This window comes from Lolium rigidum, chromosome 4 (assembly GCF_022539505.1).
Source record: "Lolium rigidum isolate FL_2022 chromosome 4, APGP_CSIRO_Lrig_0.1, whole genome shotgun sequence".
Classification (NCBI taxonomy): Eukaryota; Viridiplantae; Streptophyta; class Magnoliopsida; order Poales; family Poaceae; genus Lolium; species Lolium rigidum.
This window is the reverse complement of record NC_061511.1, coordinates 50,779,681-50,803,436: the sequence shown is the minus strand read 5'-3', so window position 1 is coordinate 50,803,436 and position 23,756 is coordinate 50,779,681. Positions and strand designations below refer to the sequence as shown.

Genomic DNA, 23,756 nt, shown 5'->3' with positions numbered 1-23,756 from the left:
GACCTTTGTCCCACCTGTTAGGCAACATTAAAAAAAATAAAAGTATGGAAAAAAAAGGAGAGATCATCTGCTTCCCAATCCTGACCCGGCCGTGCTTCTCAGGCCGCCGCCGCGCGCTTCTCCGGCCAGGACGCCGCCGCGCGCATCTCCGGCCAAGCCGCCGCCGCGCGCTTCTCCGTCCAGGCCGCCTCAGCTCACCGCCAGCTCGGCCCCCCGCCCCATTCCCGCCGGCGTGCCATGGCCCGTGGAGCAGGGGAGGCGTGGAGGTAGGGGGCTGGCCTTCGGCCGCGAGCAGGAGCGTAGCAGCTGGGCGGTGTGAGCGGAGCAGGCGGCGGCGCACGGCTGCGGAGTAGGGGCCGGCGGCGCTGCTCGGGCATGGCGGCGCGGCCGCTGCGGGGCGACGGCGGGCGCTACAGGGGACTCCGGCGCGGGCGCTGCATGGGGCGGCAGCAGTGGTCAAGCATGGCGGCGCGGCGACGCGGCAGCGCGGGGCCGCGGGAGCTGCAGGGGCGGGCAGCCGACGGCCACGAGCGGGTGGGCGAGCGAGCGGAGATTTTTCTACAGTTTTTTTGGATTTTTTAATTGAATTATTATATGGGTCCCTCTCCATCTCAGAGATTCCTGCCACATCATCACTTACATCAGACCCCACTGGTCAATTTCGGATCAATTCGGGTTTAAGGCATTCCGTAAAAAACCGAGCAAAATATGGTAGTTTTTTGTCCCGCAAACGTAAAAGTATACGGTAAATTTCGCCATCAATGTGGTGGTTTTATGCGATTCACTCTAGGGCACCAGGATTAATATCTCTTTTTTTGGTTTGCTTAAGCGTTCGAGCAAGCACTCACGGTTGAACATACCCTAATCAACAACTACAAATAAAACGAAGCAGTTAAGCTCCTAAAGTAAACCAGGTCGCTCATGCATATAACAAATTTACACATATAGGGTATTTATTTCTTACAAACTTTGCTTCCTTACGGAGGTTACCAGCCGGTTTCTCCATGGCTGGAGGTTGCTTGATCTAGGCACACTGATGCATGACCAATTGAAGACACATACGCACACAGCGCGCGCGGCACGTAAATAGATTGGCACCACACATTCGTGCATATATGCATGGTTTTAGAAGCAGCCACATGACCGAGGAAGCTTTCCCGTCGACCGGATCTTAGCCGCCTTCTGCCGGACCTTGCCCTCGGCGGTCCTTTTCTTCTCCTCCGCCGTCAGCCTCGACGCGGCGGCCACCTTGTTGATCCTCTTCATCTCCTCGTTGTACTCCTGCAGCGCCTTGGCTTGCTTGCTCTGCGAATCTCCCTGCAGTGAAAAAAATAGCTTGAGAATCATGATCCGAAGGAGTGCAACGGGAAGCTAGAACATAGCCGGAACGAGCTCCGAGCAGCGGAAAACCTCTCTGGGTTCCTTCTGGCGCCTGGCCTTGGCCTTCTTCTCATCCTCCCATTCCGCTATGGTTTGCATCGTTTCATTATACCTGGACATTGACAGTACATGGAGTGTTATTCAGAATTCAGAAGAGCATCGGTTTTTTCAAATATGTACTGTACTTACTTCATCTTGATTCTCGTCATCCTCTCCTTCTCCCACGCAGCCGCCATCCTCTCCGCGTCACTCGAATAAGCCGGTCCCGATGGCCTGCCTGCTAGCGGCGCCATCTGGTTCGCCGTCTCCTGCTCGTATCTCCTGCTCTCTTTCCTCTCCCGTGGAAACGAGGCCCTCGGGTTGAGAACCTCGGGTACAGCCGGCCTCTGATTTGCTTGCTCCTGCTCGAACTTCCTGCTCCTCTTCCTTGGATCTCTCTCCATGCTTGGGACGGAGTCGACCACCTTCCCCACCATGTTCTGACCAGATGGAGCTACACCCTCCGGCTTCTTCTGCTCCGGCATCTTCACCGGCCTCCGCACCGAAACATTCGCTGAAAATCCACACATGTTTTTTACTTTACGTAACTCTTTTTATAATTGAAAAAACTCATTTGGAGAAAAGATTTCACATACATACCTCGTTGGTCGTCGTCGCCATCTTCAACGAGCTGCTCTTTACCGCTGAACCATCTCGAGATCTTGCTCCCATCAACCGGCCTCTTCATGCTCTCGCCTCTCTTCGGCGGTGGCAGCTCCAGAGGCGGGGCTGCGGCCGCGGGCACATGGACCGGCACCTGCTTCTTCCGAGATGCCACTCTTTCTGGGACAGGCTTCCTCTCTTGGGACGGTGCCTTCCCCTCCTCCATTGCAGCAATGGCGTACGCCACCGCGGCCACGGTTGCTGCATACGCAGCGTCGTACTCTTCACCTTTGCTCAGTTTATCTGAAATTATGAATCCCACATTCATTTCTTCACGGTGACATCCACAGCATAATAAATAAACCAATTAAAAGTGCAGATCGATGGTGATGGTTTCTACCTCTTCCGAAAAGTGCGCCTTGCTGCTGTGATGGCATCGTTCTGGTCTGGCCTCCGCCCTGGTCTTCATGTCCTACGCCAGAGAACCGGACCCTGCAAAATAGCACATCAGTTGTTTGAAAAAAAAAATGAAAGATATGAAAAGATTTTGGGAAGTAGTGATGCTAAACAACGGAGCTCTGAAGGTCTCCTTCAAAGTGATACCTCAATTGTCTCATCCCATCATCCATTGTTGCACAGCCGAATGTGGGAGAAGTGAGGTCCCTTTTGTTTCAGGTGCAACCTTATGCTGTCGAACTTACAAGCTTAAGTCCTAAGCTAAGCATTGCACCATATTTATACATATACAGCATAGGGAGGCTTAGAGAGGGACTGAGGACACGAAAGCTGCTATCCTGGACGCAAAGCAAGTAAGCCAGGGAAAACTGGGATCGCTTTTGCCTCGCTGACAAGTCTTTAAGAATGCCTCTTGCCTGGAGTGTGATACTGTCAGTATTCCTCCAACCCTCCTGAATATTTATGGTGATTCTTACCCTTGGCGTGCAATTAAATGATGTTGCACGGATGAGTTGCCTTGGCGTTGGATGATTTGTTGAGGAGTAATAACGTGTAGGCAGGTGGTTGATTTCTCCCGTGGCTTTGAATCAACCTGAACGAATCCTCGGTTGTTTGCTTGACTGCCACACCTTTGTCTCCCGTGGCACACACATCTTACTTGAGGTGCACATCTTGCTAAATCTGCACCTTTAGGTGATTAGATCCTGACAACTAGCTACTAGTACTTGGGATCTATCCAGGTCTGCTAATTAAATTGGATTCACAACTCTACTTTTGCAGCTGCAGCTTAGAGCATGTCTAACAGAACCTGTATTCGCTCGCCCGTATCGAGCTAATACAGGCCCCGAACCATTCCATTTAGTAGACCTCTTATTTCACCCCGTATTTAAAAAAATGCAAAACGTGGGAGAATTCTCATAGATAGTTCTTCATAGATCATAGATAGAGAATACACAAAATTGCGCGATCCTACTGGATCGCAACTTCTACAATGCTCGGGATGCGCCATGGCTACCGCCGCTACCGCCTAGTCGTCGAGGATGATGACACCGCCATTGTCGGCGGCCTCCCGAGCCTTCAGCTCCTCGACGGCGGCGATGGCCTGCGCCACCTCCTCCGCACCCGCCCGCGCCTTGTCGGCGGCGTCCTTCTTGGACGCGGCCACCGCCTCCAAGAAGAGGGGGTCCTCCGCCTCCTCTTCCTCGTCGTCGGCTGGCGGCACTCCTCCGCTGGAGCTCCCCTCGCCCGCCTCCCACGCGCGCTCCTGCTCCCACGAGCTCCGCCCTCCGCGAAGTCCCGGAGCTTCGGCGGCATCCACTCGGACCCGACATACTTGCACGCCGCACGCTAACTCCCGACGAAGGAGTTTTTGCAATGGCGGTGCCACGCCTCCTCCACCGTGGCCGGCTCGCGGGAACGCTTCTATCCGGCGACGGGCGAGAGGCTACTCCTACGGGGTGCGCTCATGGCTGGTGGCGGTGGAAATGCGGAGGCGTTCGCGTGGGAATTGCTCGCCGGAGTGGTGGCGGCGCATGGCGGGGCTAGGGTTGCGAGTGGGGGGTTGGACCCCCACTCGCACCTTCACCCTCTATTTGTAGGGGGCGGCAGGGTGGGTTTGACGAGCCCCATATTCTGCCGATATGGGCCGGCCCGAATACGGGCCTGCTGGACGATCCATTTCGCCCTCACCCCCTATCCCACCGGAATAATACGGGGTACCGGTGTTTTGAGGGGCCTGCTAGACATGCTCTTACCATTGCTTAGAGTTGGTATCGTCAAGACACCGTTTCTGTCAACTGTTGCTCTTAATTTTAACCAAGGAATTGCATCGGAATCAAGCAAGTGACATTCACTCGCATCGTATAGATACCACACGTAACTGTTGAGCTTTGAAGTAAGCTTAACAGCGAACTCACTTTCACCAGCAACAACCTCATCATCCACGGACAAACCTACTAATCAGCGCGCTGTTTGGACTCTTGACCGATAACTACTGCATCACCAAACATAAGCTACACTATTCACTCTCCAACCCCCGTAGTGCAAGTAACGATCTTCCCGTGGAAATCAATAGGTCCCTGAAGAATCCTGATCTCAACAAATACTTGAAGACCGCATAAACTACAACAAATTTGGAAAACGTAAAGGGAAAATGTTTATGATATTGGCATGCTAGTTCGATGCTTATTCGGAGACAAATAAAGTTAGCTAAGCATTTTCCATGCACTTCAAATCAATTAAAAGAATCGCATCCTAACTCAGCAAAAACTTGAAAAGGACACAATTATTAATAATGTTTCATCATTTTGATCAAATGTTCATTTGCAGAGTTCGGATATCTCTGGAAAGAATGGAATGACAGCTTTACGAAATGCTTGGTTTGATCAATGAAGAGAACAATAAGCACTTCAGATCGGTAAGATTACAGGCGCAAGTAGTAAGATAGATATGGATCTATTTCTTCGACAGCTAGCAATGGATTTCTAGTCCTTTATCCATCTTCGTTTCCTAGGATGTCCTTGTTTTGCCATGTAAACACGGCCATAAACCCAGCTCCTTCTAGGTCCAGACAGAGATCTCTGCAAAGCGATGTCAAAAAAACGAAGACGTGATATGATATTTTACACTGTCATAAAATATACAGTATAAATTGTTAGGTTAGTTGAAACTTGAAAATCTTAATTTAGGCACTTTTACTATTTTGAAGTTTCCATTCAAGTGTGTTCAAAATAGCCGGTTTAATGAAAACTTCAAAATCTGAAGTTAGGCTCCTTTACTTATTTGAAATGTCCATTCAAGTATGTGTGACACAATACTGTATTGATTGTGAGTGTCAAATGTGGCACATGGAAGAGCCAGGACGTGCTTAACTATCACTCCATTTCAAGAGAGTACTAGTAGATAAAATGGATAGCAGAGTTTGTTACAGTGCAAGATTTTGATGCGGATTTATTAAGAACATGTTCTTTAAAAAAATGTTTTTTATTCAAGCATTGTTTATTACCAACTTAAATCAGAGTCACATTGCTATTTCCTACTGCAAAAGCTGTATGAAAATGAAAATTACAGGTATTTCACATACCTCGATTTTAGTACGGTACTCCAACGGGCACTCGCAGACATGGCATTCTGCCTTGTGGGGTGCTTTAACGGATTTATCCGTCTTAACAAATGCAAAGACCTAGCATTAACATTCTTTAGTTACTCAGATGAACAAAAATATGTGCTCCAAGAAATATGGATCAACAATTTAACATTTTTTTGCGGGTAAACAATTTAACATTAAAGGGGGCCATGCATGTTGGGATACAGCTAGGAGTGAACCTGACCTGCTCACCACAATTTGGGCAAGATCCTTTCAGTGCAACCACATTGTTTGCCAGCAATCCTTGGAGTGCACCGACTGAACACAAAGAGATGATTTAGATTTGTGGGGAACACAGTTTCACAGACTGAACATTAAACGGGTACAGCTGGTAATGGTAAAAAATAAGATGACTACTTAAGAAGTGTTCTTACGTGACGCAGATGCAATCGGATAGCCAACAAGATAGCCCAACCCGAACAAAACCATGTCGTTCGCCCTGGTTATCCCGTCAAGGGACTTGGCGCCATACAAGAGAAACCTCGTCCCGAACGCATCCCCAAACGCCCGGCTCAGAGTGTTGAAGGTTGGGACCAACAAAGCGGAGGTACCGAACAGGAGCAGCAGCATCCAGATGCTCGACAGCGCCATAATCAACGAGTTGTCCTCCTGTCCTACACCCAAACGCCAATCAGAACAACGAACCGTGAGTCTGCATGTCGAAATTAAATGGGATGAAGTGTGTGATAGACTGGGGTTAATCTTCAGAGAAAGGTTACCTCAGCGTCCGCGTACGCCGATTGCCGCTTGAGGCTGCAGCGGGGGTATTTTACCACCGATGGGGAGCCGTAGACCCGGAGCTTCAACTGACAATTAAGAGGACGCATGATTCAGTGGAGGAAATTGAGCAGCAGCTGGTGTGTGGAATTTGTTTTAGGCTTGTGCTTTTTACCTCGACTTTGTCGAACATGTCGTCGACAATCAGAGGCTCGCCACTGTAGTACGAATCCCTGGCCTGCCATGAAGGACGTAGGATTATGCAATTAGACATGGTGGTGAATTGGCTCAAATATACAGCGTGCAGGCCGCACTGCAGATCAGTTACCAGTAGAAACATGGTGAACACTATGGATCAAACTGTATTGTTGGGTATTAGTTACAGAAACAAAAAACGTTCCAGCTTTACAAGTTCCTAACTTTCGGAAAACCAAAACTGATCATGGGTGCATATGCACCTGGTATGTATAAAACATATTTCAAAAAGTAAAAAAAATTAGGAAAAAAATTTAGCATGTAGAGGGACATGTTCTATGTGTACACATAAAGTTTCACGTAAAACCAACAATTTTTGTACCATGTGTAAAAAAGACAAATAATGCCTTGAGAAATAGACTATTTTAACACCAAAAAATTGTCTTTTTAGTACAGCGCACAAAACATATCGGTTTTTGCTGAAACAACTTTGTGAACATGTAACATGTCAAGGTATACACGAGGCATTTTTGTTTTTATTTTTTTAACATTTGGAAATATGTTCAATATGCATTTTAAATAAAGGGTGCATATGCACCCGGGTGCAGAAACACCCTGTCCACTAACTTTCTACTAATTAACTGTCCAGTGGGATAATCTGATGGGGTGGGAGCAAGAACAGGAGCGGAATCAAAGATGTCTACTTTTAATCAGTTACCTACCACTCGAAAACATGGTGACCAATATCAAGCAAAGTGAAGTGTTGGGAATTATTTTTGAGAATATAAAATGTTTGGCTTTAAGGGGAAGAAACCCAAAGCGCTGTGATTTTACTAGAAGTGATTGTGTGTACGACACCAAATTGTGAGTGCGGAGACTCGAACCTGGGCGGGCAGGGATGCATCAGCCCATCCCAACCACCGGGCTATGCCTCGGTTCACAAGTGTTGGGAATTATTAACGGGTTCCTAGCTGCAAGTCTGGAATGGAGCAAAGAAGAGGAGCGGAAGCGAACCTGGCGGTAGAGCGCCTCGAGCCTCTCCTGGCTGGCCGTCTCGATGGGCCCCACGTAGAGGCACGACGGCCCTTCCCCCGCCGCCACCGCCGCGGCTCCTGCAGCGCCCAGCCCCACCCGTGGCGCCCGCGGCCGGCCGACGCGTCCGCTCCCGGGGGCCACCGGGGCGGCGGCCGCCATGGACGACGATGCTCCTATCTCTCTGACAGATATGGAATGGTGGTGGTGGGAAGCGAGCCGTGAAAGAATCCGGCGAGGGATGCGTGGAGGCCTCACGCGCGGCGGGAAGCGGACAAGAAGACTTCGGATCGGTGGCTGTTGCTTCTTGGGAACGAACGCCGCCCAGGAGAAGAAGGAAAAATTTGTGTGGCTGCGATAATCGAGCTTTCGGATTTCCGGCGAGCTGCCGAGCCAAAATGGTAAACGATATAGATTTCCGGCAAATTTTGTCTCGACGCGCGCGATCGTATCTATCCAGCCAGGAATTCCTTTTCCGAACAAATTCTTACGTGCAAGTGAACACTTTAACATGAAGGGAAGATAATTGAAATATGACAATTTTTCAATCAAAACGTGTGTCCTAGAAATTTGCTTTTCAACCAAGATTGGTATGCCAATAATTTAGTGTTATACCTTTTATAAAAATTGCGTAAAATTGTTGCATCATTTAGAGCTTGCTTCATTGAACACAACAAAATATTTACGAAAATCAACCGCAACATAAAATATGAAAAACTAACAAACACAACAACATAAATTTAAATTTTGCATCTTAGCTATGCAGAGGCTGTGTGTAATGCTTGATACTTCAAGTAATAAAACGCCCTTTATCGAAAAAATAAATTTAAAATTTGCAGCATGAAGACAACATCTCGGACATATGCCCAGATCATCACAACATGTCACATGTGTGTGCATATAGCAGAGAAGACACGAGCTTGCAGCAAATAGAAAGACCCTTATGGCTAACATCAAAAATCTCAATTATACTAACTTGTAACCATCAAATAGGAGGCACCACATTCATCATTTGGGGATCACCTACCGCAAGTTCGACTCAACAGAGCCCCAACGAAGCCATGGCAGACAAACATTGGCAAATTTCTCGTTGGCAGCCCGAGATCTAGCACGAGATATATTTTCTGGTGGGCCGAGATGCTTGTCTAGTGGGCCCATGATGTATGTGGGTCACACACCGGTTAAGTTAACCTAGGATTGTGTAACGATTAGCATTACAGTCTAGTCGCCTCGATGCAAACACTGGCGGAGTATTCTTTCAAAGTTTCCTGAAAATATCTATATTTTTGAAAGAAATATAGATCTTTTGGCATTTTTTTGTTGAGTTCACGAATAGAAACAATATTTTCATGGAAAATCTTTGGAGTTGCAATCACTCCTTTATATATGCATTTCTTTATGTTCCCATTTTTGTTATATTTCAATTGTGCATACTTAACAACATTAGGCTGGTGCCAATGCACCACCCTACTCTCACCCGCCACGTCAGCTTTTTTCCTCACTCTCACCCCACTCTCACCCCACTCTCACCCCACGGTGCCAGTGCACAGGCTATAGTGTCACCTCTCACTTCTCTCTCCTCCACATCACTATTTCTTTTTTAGATTAAGTTATTTCACTCGATTTTTTGTAGACATTCAAAATAATGCAAGAAAATTATTTTATTCAACTAAAAATGTTACCGATTACATAATAATTAATAAAATTGCATAATAAATTTTAAAAATTACATAATAAATAAAAATTCTACTCCTCTTCCTCTTCCTCTTCTTCCTGTTGCTCCTCGTCCTCTTCATCTTCGAGACCAAGCTCTTTTTCGCACATCTTGATGGCCTTCGCATGTTTGCGCTTTTACGCTTCGATCATGTCATCGGTTGATCGATCTTTCATTTTGTTCCATTGCTTGAATAGCTTAGCCTTCACTAAACCCTTCATCATGTTCCTCATGGCGAAGGATTTACTTCCTACCTCACTGCTTGATGAGGAGTCCTTCCCCTTCCTCCTACCCTTACATACCGCGGCCTTGGCCCTATCGCGGCCTTGGCCCTATCGCGGCCCGTTGGACGCTCCTCCTCCGTCGTCGCCTCACTAGAGCTGTACTCACCAGAAAGTCCTAGACGGCTTCTCTTGGAAGTGGACTTGGTTCCACTACCAGGACCATGTTGTCCTTTCCACTTCGCTTCATTGCGAACAGCTTGCCACCAGTGGTGCTTTCTGAACGGGTGAGTCACTCTTTTGTCATTCGCGTACCTCTCCATTGCCGCCTTCATGACCATATCATCGTCTGCTCCACTCTGAAGTAACCCCTCTTCTTGGATGTAGTATCCATTGAAGAGGGACACCTCCTTGTTGTAGGCGTTCCAATGATCCTTCAGCTGCTTCGAGGTCCGATGACGGGCAGGATCCGAGGTAGAGTTGAAGGTTGTAGCTATCTAACCCCAAAAACTAGTGCCGGTCTTGCAATTACCGGCAACAGAGTCCTTGGAGTTAAAAAGCCAAGCATTAACCTACCCCGAAATAGATATTGTTAGTGAAAAATCCAAGCAAGAACCAACCCCGAAATAAATATGTGATGGGCAAGTAAAGTACCAGTTTTTCCTCTTCCGCATGCAGTCCGAGTCAAGCCTCTTTGCATGCGGTGGTACGATTGTTTCCGCGGCATTGGACTCGGAGCTTGGAGCGGGAGCTTCAGAAGGTGGTGGGGGGTACGGACCATATGGCGCGTATGGATACGGAGGTGGAGGGTATGAACCGTACGACGGTGGTGGGTACGGAGGTACAGTGCCACTCCCGCTACCTGTAGGTGGAGCAGTTGGAGGTGGTTGGGGATATGGATACGGAGGCGGAGGGTATGAACCATATGGCGCCGGAGGTGGAGCGTATGGGCCATATGGCCCCGGAGGTGGTGTGCCGGAGGAGTATAAAACTCGGGGAAGCGGCGAAGAACCGACATTGGTGCGACCATGTGTCGGAGAGACACCATCGAGGTCTATTGGTGACCCGTCGTGGATCAGATCCGTGAACATGGTGCAATCTGGTGGAGTCCAACCGGACATGGTGGAGAAGATTTGAGAGAGGGAAGGTGATGAATGGAGATGAAATGGGTGTGGAGTGAGTGAAACCATATGGGGGGTATTTACAGGGGGTGGGGATGAAATTTAGGGTTTTTTGAACTAGCAACGGCTACCCAACGGCTAGCTGACGTGGACGAATCAGAGCGCGCCACGTCAGCTTGCCGTTACACACTACCGCCCTCTCTCGCCCGCTCTCGCCCGCCTCTAGCCCGCCTACCGCCCGCCTAACGCCCGGCTCTCGCCCGCCCTCTCGCCCGCCCCGCTCTCGCCCGCCAACGCCGCCGCCTCGCTCCCGCCGCCCTCTCGCCTCGCTCTCGCCTCCAACGCGGCGCGTAGCCGGCGGAGAGCGGGCGATAGCGCCGAGCGCCCCCGCCGTCGCCTGCCACTCCCGTCTCGCCCCTCTCCCGCCTGCCTCTCGCCCCGTCGCGGGCGGTATCGCCCCGCCAAACGCCCGCCTTGGCATCAGCCTTAGAGATGTTCCTAAAATTAGATATCTTTTTTTCCTTTTGCAATCACATTTTAATGGGTCACTTGTGCCCTAGAAAAATCTTTGCCCAGGTTTGACTAGCCTACGCATGTCACTGACTAGTGGGCCCTGGATTAGATGTGAAAGCCAGCAGCTTAGAGCATCTCCACTCGTCCCCCCGAACAGGCCCCCGGCGAGCGTTTTTTCCATCCGGACGGCGTAATTCGGCCCAGTCGCGCCCCCGGTTCCTCGTTTTCGTCCGGATTTGGGCCTAAATCCATCCGGCGATCCCACGCCATCCCCGGCCCCCGGAGCGCTCGGGGACTCCGGACGAAACGAAAGCGCGCAAACGGCGAGGAAACTTCCCGCGCGTCCGGTGGCCCCAACTTGTCGGCGAGAGAAACCGATCGTCGTCCTCATCGCATCGTCTTCCGCGCGCCGTAAAGCCTCGCCGCCGGCTCGCATTCGCCGGCCACGCGGCGAGTTAATGTCGTCGTCTTCCGCGCACGCATCGTCTTCGCGCGCACTAAAGGCTGCCGCCGGTCGGCTCGCCGCGGACGCGTCGCAATCCGCGCGGCATTTAATCCCCGCGCCGGCCCACGCCTATATACGCCGGTCCGATCACCGCGAGGCGTACCCCCGTGCTCCACTCTCCCTCCACTCTCCCTCTACTCCCAAGATGGCGTTCTACGACGACGGCGCAGCCAACAACGGCTTCCCCGCCGTTCGCTCCACGCGTGGGAGGGCACCTCCTCCACCGGGCGGGGTACCCCGCCCGCCGGACACGAGGCCTCCCGGAGGCGGGCCGGCGGCTAAGTGGCCGGCGGCGTTCCAATCCCGCCGCCGCCGCGGGCCATGCCCTCGACGTCGCCATCGAGGAGGCGAGGATGACGATGACCGACGAGGAGCGCGCCGAGCCACGCCACCACCCCGACAACTACACGGCGTGGAACTCCTACTTCCTCCGGCGGTGGGAGCGGGAGCCGGCGGCCTACGACGGCCCGCCGCCTCCGCTGCGCGCAACAACGCCGTGGGCCGCCGACGGTGGTGGAGCGCGCCGGAAGGACGCCGGCGAACGTCCTCGCGCACATCGAGGGCGGCAACTTCCCGGTGCTCACGATGCCCCTCCATCGGCATCGAGGGCGTCGGTGAGCCGCCGTCGGGAAGCGTCCGCGCGCCCACGGCGCATGGCCGCCGGCTCGTCGTCTTCCGGATCGGCGTCAAGGTCATCCTTGGCGCCGGTGAAGAGTGAGGAGGCGACGTCGCCTTCGACGCCGCTACGCGTCAAGAAGGAGCCGGCGTCTCCGCCGACGACCGGAAGGCGCGGCAGCCGGCGCCCTCGTCACCCGCGAACGACCTTCCGCACCGCGAGCGGCGGAAGAAGACGAAGAAAGAGGCCGCCGCAAGCCGGCTCGCCGAGAGGAGGCGAAGCGCGCGGAGGACGCCGCGATGGCGGAGGCGATCGCCGTGTCGCCGCACGACATGGAGGAGGAGAAGCGCGCGGACGACGCCGCGCCGGACCGGGCCGAGCGCGACCAGGAGCGCGAGGAGGCGGAAGCGAGCGGCGGCGGGCCGCTGGACTCGGCCGCCGCACGCCAACTCGCCGCCCGCGCCGGTCCAACCGCCAACGACGATGTCGCTCGGTGCCGCCGTCCTGCGACACCTCCATCCGGCGTCGCTGTCCCCGTCGTCGACCTCGAGTCCTCCGACGACGACTGGTACAAGCCTTCCCCGAGGTGGGGAGACGCCGGCCGAGCGGCGAGCGACCAGGCCGCGCGGCCGAAGGCCAACGACGACGGCTCCGACGACGACGGCGGCGACTACACGGTGTTCTACCGCCATTTCGGCATGTAGAGCGCCATGTTTTAAATTAGCGTTTGAATTCCCCTAGCCGAATTCGAAATATTGTCGAATTCGGCCTCTATGTATGAACTCCGCCCGTAATATAATAAATATCATTAAATTTAGTCTATATTCACCCGTTTTTAGCCGTAGTTTGTCAAGTTTCCGTTTTTTAAATTCGCATCGTCGACTTCGCCTGGGCACGCGGCCGGGAAACTACTACTCCCCACGCCAAATCTTCCTCCAATCCGGACGAAAATTTCGCCGGATTTGGGCGTGGGGAGCGCCAACGAGTGGGGATGCTCTTAAACCCAGGGAGGGGCAGAACTGTAAATAGCACAGAAACAGAAGAAGCGAGTAGAGGGGCAAACACGAGTTCCCATTCCGCCGCCGCTGATCGATCTCAGCGCCGGCGGCGCCTCGCCGGCTGCGACTCGTGCGCCCGCTCGAGGAGATGGCAGCAGCGGGGCCGGAGTCGGAGATGCAGGTGGACTTGGCGGCGCAGGGGGCGGCTTGCGAGCGGCAGATCGCCGCCGACCGGGACCCCTCCGCCTGGGCGGCCTTCCGCGCCGGCCTACAATCCGCCCGCTCCGGCGCCCACCAAACTTTCTCGCGCAAAGGCACGCCCCCTCCTCCCTCCCTCTGTCCCCTTTTCAACCGGCGCCGCCGAATGCGGGCGATTTCCGCTCGCCGAATGAAATTCTGCAAATTTGCGGCTTTTTCCCCTCTGAATCTGATTGGTGAGGTTTTCTTCTCCGTGTCGCATCGCAGGGGACCTCGCCGGGCTCCAGAGGCAGCTCCGCGACCTGGAGGCCGACCTAGCGCAAACCCTGTCCCGTAAGCGCATACCCTGAGCTCTGACATTTCTTTCACCTGATGCTGCGCGCCGTCCTTTCTGCGTTTACCTGTGAGTTCCTGGATGATTGGTCATGGCGAAATCAACTTTTGCAGTTAAAATCGCCAAGGAGAGGAAATGCGAGCGCATTAGGGAGTCGATTTCGGCCTCGGCTGCCGCAAGCGAGCAGCTCAGGAACACGGTCGCCGACCAGAGGAACAGGGGAGTCCAGCATGCCGCGGTTGTATCGCGCGCGCTCCGGGGTAAACTTCGATATTGTTACTTTGCCATTTGGGGAGGAGTTAATGCTGCTGTGGTATATATATGGTTCAAACAGTGTAGCTTTATATCTGTTGTCCCACTAATTCCCCCTTGATTGAACTGTGCCTACAATAGACCATACATTGACGAAGTTCATGTACCGTGGCAGCTGTCGAGGCTCTCGAAGCGAAGAACAGTGAAGACGGACAGTGGAGGGAAGATATAGACAAAGCTCTTTCATGGTACCAACAGTTTGCCGGCTTCCAGGTCGTCGAGGAAGTACGAGGTAAACCGATAACTTGGTGCTTCTGTGCTGAAGGAAAATCACCATGTTTCCTGCTGACAATCACGCTGTTTCCCTCAAGGTGTGAAATTCGTCTTTGACAAAGTGGACTTGCAAGCTCCCGAGAAGGAGTTCTCGATGGTCTTGAACTTTGACAGAGACTCCGAGGAGCTGCTGAAGGATTTGAACCTCGCTAACGATCTGCCCAAGTTTGTAAGAATCACCCGAGAAAGGATCCAGGCTGCTTCGATGAATGGTACCCAATATTTAGTTTTTTGCTGAGCATAAGTTCATAAACATCTCACATCAGGGCAACAAACAATCTGCATGCATGTCCACCCTTTACTGTTGTGTGTTAGTAAGCTTAAACATGCATGTTTCCTCCCAGTAACCATGTGTACATAGGCGACTCTTTGATTTTGGTGTTTGAGGATTGCTGAAATCAGATGTAGATGCTCGGAATGATCCAGTGCGTTATTTTCACGTACAAGATTGGGTTTTGTATGCTCTCATGAACCGTGCACATAAGCTTTCATCTTTAAAATCTTTTATTTTGATTACTTTGATTTCCACAGGGACTCTTCCTGTAAGCACAACTGTTTGTCCAGATGCTTCCCCTCTACCAATCTCATCTCCGCCGATGATGTCAGTTGATTCTAGTAGCAGAAATGATGCTGATCAAAGCCACTCCCAAAGTAAGAACAAGAAGAAGGCTCTTCCTGCTAAGAGAAGAGCTTCTGCCTTGTCGGCAGCATCTCCTGGCTCTGTGCGTCGCTCCCCGCATTTTCCGGTAATTTGTTTCATCTCTTCTAGATATGTTTCAAGTTTCTGTGTAGATGAATCACTAGCAGAGTACTTCCCTGTAAACTGATTTAGTAATGATTTCTCGCTAAATGTCAAAGCACCCCAAAACTTGGTATGACCATTGTGAATTGACGGAGCTAGGTAAAATTGACGAAGCTAGATTAGATAGTGCTGGTTTTCCAACTTTCATTGGGGTCAGCTAACCCCAGTGCCCTCATGCCATCTTCATTTGCACATTTGAGGCTAGGCGATGATTTTCAGTTACCACTGGGTTAGTATCCTGTCGCAGCAAAAATGGCAATCTATGGCAGTAACTGTATGTTGCGTTATATTTTAAATTATACTGTAGACTAGCCAACCATTGTTATTTTCAATTATACTGTAGACTAGCCAACCAATGTTATTTTCAGTGAATGTGCAACATTTACTTTTTTTATAGTAGAAAATCCAGCGAGAAATGGGAATTGCATTCACAGATCGTACTCTTCAACACCCCACGCTGCATTTCCGTTCTGTTCGGCCAACGAGCATGCACTCTATTTTGAGCCGTGTTATGCAAAGCCCACACGACATATTCACGGAGGAAAACAGGCGAGTCCTCAAGGATGAATAGTTTAAGAGAAATAACTTTTTTTTTTTTTGCATCGCCTTTGCTCAGGGAAACATGTGAGTCCTCAGAGGAAGCAGACCCTGACCCCGGAACACTAAGCCCTGACTGATGACTGCGTCTCCTGCTTTTGCTGCCCTGTGTAAACACGATCATATATTGTCCAGTCCCCTTTAACTAATGCAAATGACTGGCTTGGAGAAATATGCAGATTTCTTTTGTTGTCATAGTCGATTGTTTCGAACAAACATTTGTTAAGTTTGTTGTTGCGTTGTGACCGTAAAACTCTGGGCATGTACGAAGGTTGTGTACGAAGTTTGGTGTTGCGTTGTGGTCGTAAAACTCTGAGCTGTTGAGTACTAGTCCCTATGTGCAGATTAGTAGAAGTTTTAGCTTCATCTAAGTCAAACCTATTTAAATTTGATCAAGCTTGTGGAAAATGCTGCTAATACATTTGATATTACATATATTTTATGATGAAACTAATTTGATCAACACACCAGTCAAGCTTACCACTACTATTGTGCCAATGATTCGTGTACTGCGTTTATGCACTATTCCCTTTTTTGAGGTGTCACTTCCGGAGAAGATGGATTTCTAGTTGTGGTGTTTGGTCTGTTGCTACAAGGTGGACTTTTCTTTTCTGTATTTTTTTAGCTATGTGTATCTGTATTGTCCTTAGGACACTGCTTTGTTGCAGAGGTATGATATTTTCATGATATTAATATATTCTCTTTATCGAAAAAAATAATTTGTGTACTGAGTCTATGAAGGTGTAAATGTAAGTTCACGCCAACCAAACATATTAGTTCTCTTCACTTTGTTAAGAATTAGGAAGTTAACATGCAAGTAGAATCGTCAAATGATAAGTAGAAAAGACATGATTGATTGGCAATTCATGAATGACCTGCCAAACACATATCACATGCTCACAACGTGTTTTGCTAAGATGAGCTAACAAAGACTATATAGATGGAATTGAGTTTCTGTGCACATTATCAAGAGAACCATTTTTGTCCTACAAATAAGACTTCAATAATTTATGAAATGGGTACCGGCCAAAGAGCACATGACATCAATGCTTGATGGCAGATCATAAGCATCAGAGCTGGAAAAAAACATTACTGATGCTCCTATCATAGAGAATGTGAGATAAAGGAAAACATTACATATTTATAATTATGAAATAATCATACTATATATGGGTGCAAATTAATACAAAGGTTCGTTGGCTGATGCATAACAATGTATAGTTACAGTCACGGGAATAAACTATAATGTCTCAAAAATAAAAATAACAACCACTCTTTTTTTTATGTTAGATATACACAAAATATTAGACATAAGGAATATGCGATGCCACATTTGTGGATACTTGTTTCTCATCTTTCTAGTGCTCTTTTAACACACTAGTAAAAGTGCACGTGCAATGCACGTATAACATTAAAAAAATTTGCTCATCCTCAAATCAACAAACCTATTCGTTGGAGAGCATCCATATGTACCCACATTCTTAGAACATGGCATTGAAACTATAATTATTTCAATAGTTTGTTACACATATCACATCTTATCAGAATAACAACAGAGGGAGATATCCTACTGAAGCAACTAAGAATCTGTACTGATATAACTTATATTGAACAGTTATTTTATTATCGTGGTAATATAAGAAAGCCATTAAAAATATACGATAAAATGAGCACTGAAAATGTTACTTCCACAACCAAGCACCAACCAATTTGATTTCAATCTGTGGTAGATGTACACTCCAGTGCTCATTCCATCATCTTACAATCCTTCTTTCAGAAGGTCAATAAGCTAATGGAATAGAAGATCAAGTTTCAATGTAGCCAAAAATAGCAGAACTAAACAAAGAAGAAGATATTACTAAGTTGAAAAAATGACGAAAAATGCCCAAGGTTAACTTGACCATCAATTTTCAATCTCCCTTGTTGCTTCAGAGTAATACTACTGACCATCTTGACCCTTGAATGCATATACACTCACAAAGACAACTTATCCGCAGTCTAAAAGTTTGCATTCTCTTGAAAGTTAAATCCTAGTATGAAATTAAAGAACACACATCTTAAAAAAAAACATTAGAAGAAAGGTAACTTTTCTCACTATCCTCTTTAAAAAAGCCAAACAGTCTTACGGAAATATATAGAGAGCTAGAGCAATAGCGCAGCTAGCTATAGAGCACACACCCGAAGATTTTACATCTTCTTACCACAAGTTCGGAATATCTTCAGCATATGTAAGGACAACTTCAAGATCTGCGGGATTACCCCGTAAAAAATCACTTGTGTTGTAACTGGATACATTACACTTGACATATCTATATGATATTTTTATGCCTTTTCAAGATTATGAGTATACACCAGTGCACCAAGAGAAAAAAAAAGAGATCATGAGTATCTACATATTAATAGGAAGACATATTCTATACCCACAGTCCCACACGCTTATGTGAATAAACTTGATTAATAGTCACCCTTGTGCAGATAAAGTTTGCTTCCATCCAAGTTTGATGCTTTAAAAACAATTATTAAAAGGGAAATAGTGTTTTCCACCTATGTGTAGATTGAAGTTACCACATTCGTTGTACCGGAACAATATGTGTGAAAAATAAAGATGTAAGTTCCTGCTCCAAGTACTACTGTACACTCTTGCGTAACCAACGATTAAGGTCTTGTGGCCTATCTGGTTCATTTTATTGCACAGGGATCCCCTGCAAATTATGTAACATGTACTTTAATTTGATCTATAGAGCGGCAGAAATCTCTCTTGCTGTAATTTCTAAAGAGAAATGCACATTAGCGAGGGAAAACTTCCATGTCAAAGTTCGGACGTATGGGACCTTGACACTTGTCTGAGTAACATGTCAGTGCAACTTTCATGTTAATGTCAAATTTTAAGTCCTACCAGCGATAACACTATCAAGAAGTAAGTTCTGCTACAATTTTCGTCAAACCCCTAAATGGTGTAGCATAAACATAAGATTCAATGTTAAATCTCACAAGGCTCCAACCTGAGCTCTGAGTGTGTACAATGTGTCTCCTGGTACCTCAGGAGAAGGTGAAGTGCAGCTGTGCAGGTTAAGGAGTGTCAAATACTCGAACGCTTTTTGAGTACTTTGTACAGTCAAATGGAAGTGCGGAAATTCAATTCGGCTCCCGGGTGCGTATGCTCCCTCTACCAACAAAACATATTTCGAAGTGTGGAAAAATTTTGACAAAAAATTCTACATGTACATCTCCATAATATATGTGTATGCGTCAAGTTTCACGAAAAAAATAATATTTTTTATGGACTATGTAAAAAAGAGAAAACTTATCCTGTGAAAAGCATTGTTTTCAGCACTGAATTTTGTCTTTTTTACACACGTCACATGATAAGTTCATTTTTTACGAAACGACTTTGTGAGCGCGTAGCACATGAAGATGTACGTGCGAATTTTTTGTTTCAATTTTTTTGAAATTTAAAATGTGTGTAAGATGCATTTCAAAATATAGGGAGCATATGCTCCCATGTTCCAAAACATCACTCCCCAAATGGAAGTACATCTTATTGCAGACCTTAATACGAAGTTTGAAAAGTGAATGGTGTAAACTAACCTCCCCAAAAGCCTCCGTGGCAGCAGGCCATTTCCAAAAATCTGCGCTTTGAAATCTCATGTTTATTTTTTGCACACCACTCCCTATCTCTCTGCCTCTTGACCCCTTTAGGATCTGCATATATAGCATGTTTTAGAAATTCACACAATCTGTACCATGCTGAACGCAACGTTCGTTGTTAATTACCTTGTCTTTACCCAATAGTTATGTCCTGAATGGAGTCCCCTTGGAAGATGAAATCCATTTGGTGATTGCCAATATCATGTAATCGAGCAACTGGCAATAAATACGCATTCACAGCCAAATAAATAAATTTCTAGAAAACAAAATGAAGTTCACAGCCGACTAATTTCCATATGCTAGTAACTACTTGAGAGCATTCCAACTTAAGTGTAGTGCATGAATGGAAGGAAAACTTGAATTCAACTGCTTAAGTGTATGAGCTTCGTACACTCTAAGATATGGACATAATTTCTATAGGTTTAGGCATCCAAAACATTACTATAACTATATACATGTAACCATTTATATCAAAATACCTGCACCACTCACTGGTTGTATGGTAGGCAGAGGACCCTTGCTTAATCTGAAGTTCTTTCCAGTTGTACCTTGAAATTATTGAACATAATTGCTTCAGAGTAGAATATGCATGAAAATAATAAAGCTCGTGACTATTCTTAAACAATGTGCTAGAAGTCAAAAATAAATAAAAACTTCAAATATTATCTTTCAGGATGAAAATATAGCTTTATGCTTCTATGAACAAAAGTAGTAATAAGATATATCTCAATATCTGGACAACCAAAAAGGATGAAACAAAAAATCTGTTGTTCAGGTCTTACCAAGGATCTGTTAATATATAGATCAAAGTAACTGAAAATGTCAAATTCGGAAATCAATGAGGCATATGCAAATCAACTCCGTCAACCACATTGGATTTTCGAAATACTTCCCAACTTGCTAAATAGTTGACAAAAGCCTTGTTAAAAGCCTAATCTTTCTCATATTTAATTAATCAAGCCGTTTTCTTTCATTATCTGAATAACTTTCAAATTGTTCACTGAACTTTTCTTTGTCAAACTGTACTGAAGTTCAGCTTTTGTACTTCGCAACTTTAACTCCTGCAATAATTCAAGCAATATGCCAGAAGAATAGTTCTATCTCCCATGTAAAACAGAATATAATCCTAATCAAATTGCAAAAGCCAACAACACGGGACAAGGAATCCCCTCTAATCTTTAAAGACATTTGCCGGCCATTGATGCCCTAGATGAATCCCCTCCAATGTGTAAAGACAGTGCACATAGATTACTCATATCCTCCCTCCAATCTTCTAAAATAAAAAGTAAAACAACAGTAAATTGTCACACTGACCTGAAGGATTAACGAATTACCTCCATTACTCTAGCAACAGAATCGTGTTAAGGCGTGGAAGATGGAGAGGTTCCATCAGTGGACGGGATCAGCGGCAGAAATAAAGGCGTGCGCCTGAACCCAGCGAGACCCTGCCGTTGAGGGTGAATAGGATGTCGTGGGGGTACGGACTATTGGCTGGAGCAGGGAACATAACCGCGTTGCTCGATCCAGTGCTCTCACTGACCCATGAAGGCAACAACGGATCTTGAGTTTCCTGCTAGTCCCGCACCGACTGAACACAAAGAGATGATTTAAGGTTTGTGGGTAACACAGTTTCACAGACTGACATTAAACGGTACAACTGGGTAACGGTCAAAAATAAGACGACTACTTACGAACTTACCTGACGCAGATGCAATCGGATAGCCAACAAGATAGCCCAACCCGAACAAAACCATGTCGTTCGCCCTCGTTATCCCGTCAAGGGACTTGGCACCATACAAGAGAAACCTCGTCCCGAACGCGTCCCCAAACGCCCGGCTCAGAGTGTGGAAGGTTGGGAGCAACAAAGCGGAGGTACCAAACAGGAGCAGCAGCATCCAGATGCTCGACAGTGCCATAATCAACGAGTTGTCCTCCTGTCCTATACCCAAACGCCAATCAGAACAACGAGCCGTGAGTCAAACTAAATGGGATATATAAAGTGTGCGATAGAGACTGGGGTTAATCTTCAGAGAAAGGTTACCTCGGCGTCCGCGTACGCCGATTGCCGCTTGAGGCTGCAGCGGGGGTATTTCACCACCGACGGGGAGCCGTAGACCCGGAGCTTCAGCTGAGAATTAAGAGGACGCACGCGCGCATGATTCGGTGAAGGAAAATTGAGCAGCAGCAGCTGGTGTGCATGTGGAATTTGTTTTATTAGGCTTGTGTTTTTTTACCTCGACCTTGTCGAACATGTCGTCGACGATCAGAGGCTCGCCGCTGTAGTAGGAATCCCTGGCCTGCCATGAAGGATATAGGATTATGCAATTAGAAATGGTGATGAATTGGCTCAAATATACAGCAGGCCGCACTGCAGATCAGTTTTTTTTAAGATCAGTTAGCAGTAGAAACATGGTGAACACTATCGATCAAACTGTATTGTTGGGTATTAGTTACAGAAACAAAAAACGTTCGAGCTTTGTAAGTTCCTAACTGTAATGGAACTTTCTAGTAATTAACTGGCCAGTCCGATGGGATGGGAGCAAGAACAGGAGCAGAACCAAAGATGTCTGCTTTTAATCAGTTACCACTCGAAAACATGGTGACGAGTATCAACCAAAGTGAAGTGTTGGGTATTATTAACGGGTTCCTAACTGCAAGTAAGTCTGTAATGGAGCAAAGAAGCTAGAGGAGCGGAAGCGAACCTGGCGGTAGAGCGCCTCGAGCCTCTCCTGGCTGGCCGTCTCGATGGGTCCCACGTAGAGGCACGACGGCCCCTCCCCCGCCGCCGCCGCCGCGGCTCCTGCAGCGCCCAGCCCCACCCGTGGCGCCCGCGGCCGGCCGACGCGTCCGCTCCCGGGGGCCACCGGGGCGGCGGCCGCCATGGACGATGCTCGATATGGAATGGTGGTGGTGGGAAGCGAGGCGTGAAAGAATCCGGCGAGGGATGCGTGGAGGCCTCACGCGCGGCGGGAAGCGGACAAGAAGACTTCGGATCGGTGGCTGTTGCTTCTTGGCAACGAACGCCGCCCAGGAGAAGAAGGGAGAATATGTGTGGCTGCGATAATCGAGCTTTCGGATTTCCGGCGAGCTGCCGAGCCAAAATGGTAAACGATAGATTTCCGGCGAATTTTGTCTCGACGCGCGCGATCGTATCTATCCAGCCAGGAATTTCCGAATGAATTCTTACGTGCAAGTGCAACACACTGGACTATGATTTCCAAGAAAAATATATACGGAGTATCATATTTTATACTCCCCGCAAGGAATTGACTAATAAATATGAAAATTTGTGAACATTGGGACAAATTGATCAGTGGCATATGACAATTTTTCAATCATGTGTGTCCTAGAAAATTGCTTTTCAACAAAGATTGGTATGTCAATAATTTAGTGTTACCTTAAAAAAAAATTGTTATTCACCTTTTAAATTGGTTTAAAATATGGAAATTGTATATGCACAAACGTGGTAATTATGGGACCCAATATAGTTACGGTAATAGCATCAATTTCTATCAAGGTCATCTTATTAAGCTAAAGTAGTACGAGTTCATCAATAGTTATATACCATTTATTTGGTGTTAGATGTTTCACAAGAAGCGTAGATGCCCTTGTGACTATCTGTAGTTGGACCGACGAACCATATGATTCTCTTCGGCATTGCGCGAGTTAACTACTTTGTTGCCACGATGCACCAAGCACGTATGATGGCCCGTGATCAGTGTAAGCGTAAGTTGGTTGTGCAACATCATTCGCGACATTTTATGGGCTTTGTGAAAATTGTGTAAAATTGTTGCAACAATTTAGAGCATGCCTCATTGAACACAACAAAATATTTAAGAAAATCAACCGCAACATAAAATAAGAAAAACCAACAAACACGGAACATAAAATTAAAATTTGTAGCATGAAGACAACATCTTGGACATATGCCCAGATTATCACAACATGTCACATGTGTGTGCATATAGCAGAGAAGACACGAGCTTGCAGCAAGTAGAAAGATCCTTATGGCTAACATCAAAAATCTCAATTATACTAACTTGTAACCATCAAATAGGAGGCACCACATTCATCGTTTGGGGATCACCTACCGCAAGTTCGACTCAACAGAGCCCCAACGAAGCCATGGCAGACAAACATTGGCAAATTTCTCGTTGGCATTCAGGAGCGCATCAGCCCGAGATCTAGCACGAGATATATTTTCTGGTGGGCCGAGATGCTCGTCTAGTGGGTCCATGATGTATGTGGGTCACACACAGGTTAAGTTAACCTAGGATTGTGTAACGATTAGCATTACAGTCTAGTCGCCTCGATGCAAACACTAGCGGAGTATTCTT

General features: G+C 47.5%; 2 protein-coding genes and 1 long non-coding RNA gene across 3 annotated transcripts; all 3 read right to left on the bottom strand.

Annotated features, from left to right (window-relative positions):
* Window positions 1–1,090: 1,090 nt before the first annotated feature.
* On the bottom strand, window positions 1,091–2,719 carry LOC124650189 (ion-translocating oxidoreductase complex subunit C-like). Its single transcript, XM_047189740.1, has 6 exons — window positions 2,626–2,719; window positions 2,423–2,514; window positions 2,020–2,325; window positions 1,570–1,933; window positions 1,411–1,492; window positions 1,091–1,317 (listed from the first exon to the last, which is right to left on the bottom strand). The coding sequence occupies exons 1-6, from the start codon at window positions 2,649–2,651 to the stop codon at window positions 1,126–1,128; spliced, it is 1,062 nt and encodes a 353-aa protein (XP_047045696.1). The 5' UTR covers window positions 2,652–2,719; the 3' UTR covers window positions 1,091–1,125.
* A 2,026-nt stretch (window positions 2,720–4,745) lies between these two features.
* Window positions 4,746–22,316, bottom strand: LOC124708177 (PGR5-like protein 1A, chloroplastic). The gene is made up of 7 exons (XM_047239866.1): window positions 22,122–22,316; window positions 6,516–6,578; window positions 6,343–6,429; window positions 5,998–6,232; window positions 5,808–5,881; window positions 5,561–5,659; window positions 4,746–5,057 (listed from the first exon to the last, which is right to left on the bottom strand). The coding sequence occupies exons 1-7, from the start codon at window positions 22,299–22,301 to the stop codon at window positions 4,962–4,964; spliced, it is 834 nt and encodes a 277-aa protein (XP_047095822.1). The 5' UTR covers window positions 22,302–22,316; the 3' UTR covers window positions 4,746–4,961.
* On the bottom strand, window positions 21,242–21,684 carry LOC124708180. Its single transcript, XR_007005054.1, has 3 exons — window positions 21,654–21,684; window positions 21,461–21,547; window positions 21,242–21,358 (listed from the first exon to the last, which is right to left on the bottom strand). It is a non-coding gene; the product is annotated as an uncharacterized LOC124708180 (long non-coding RNA).
* Window positions 22,317–23,756: the final 1,440 nt, after the last annotated feature.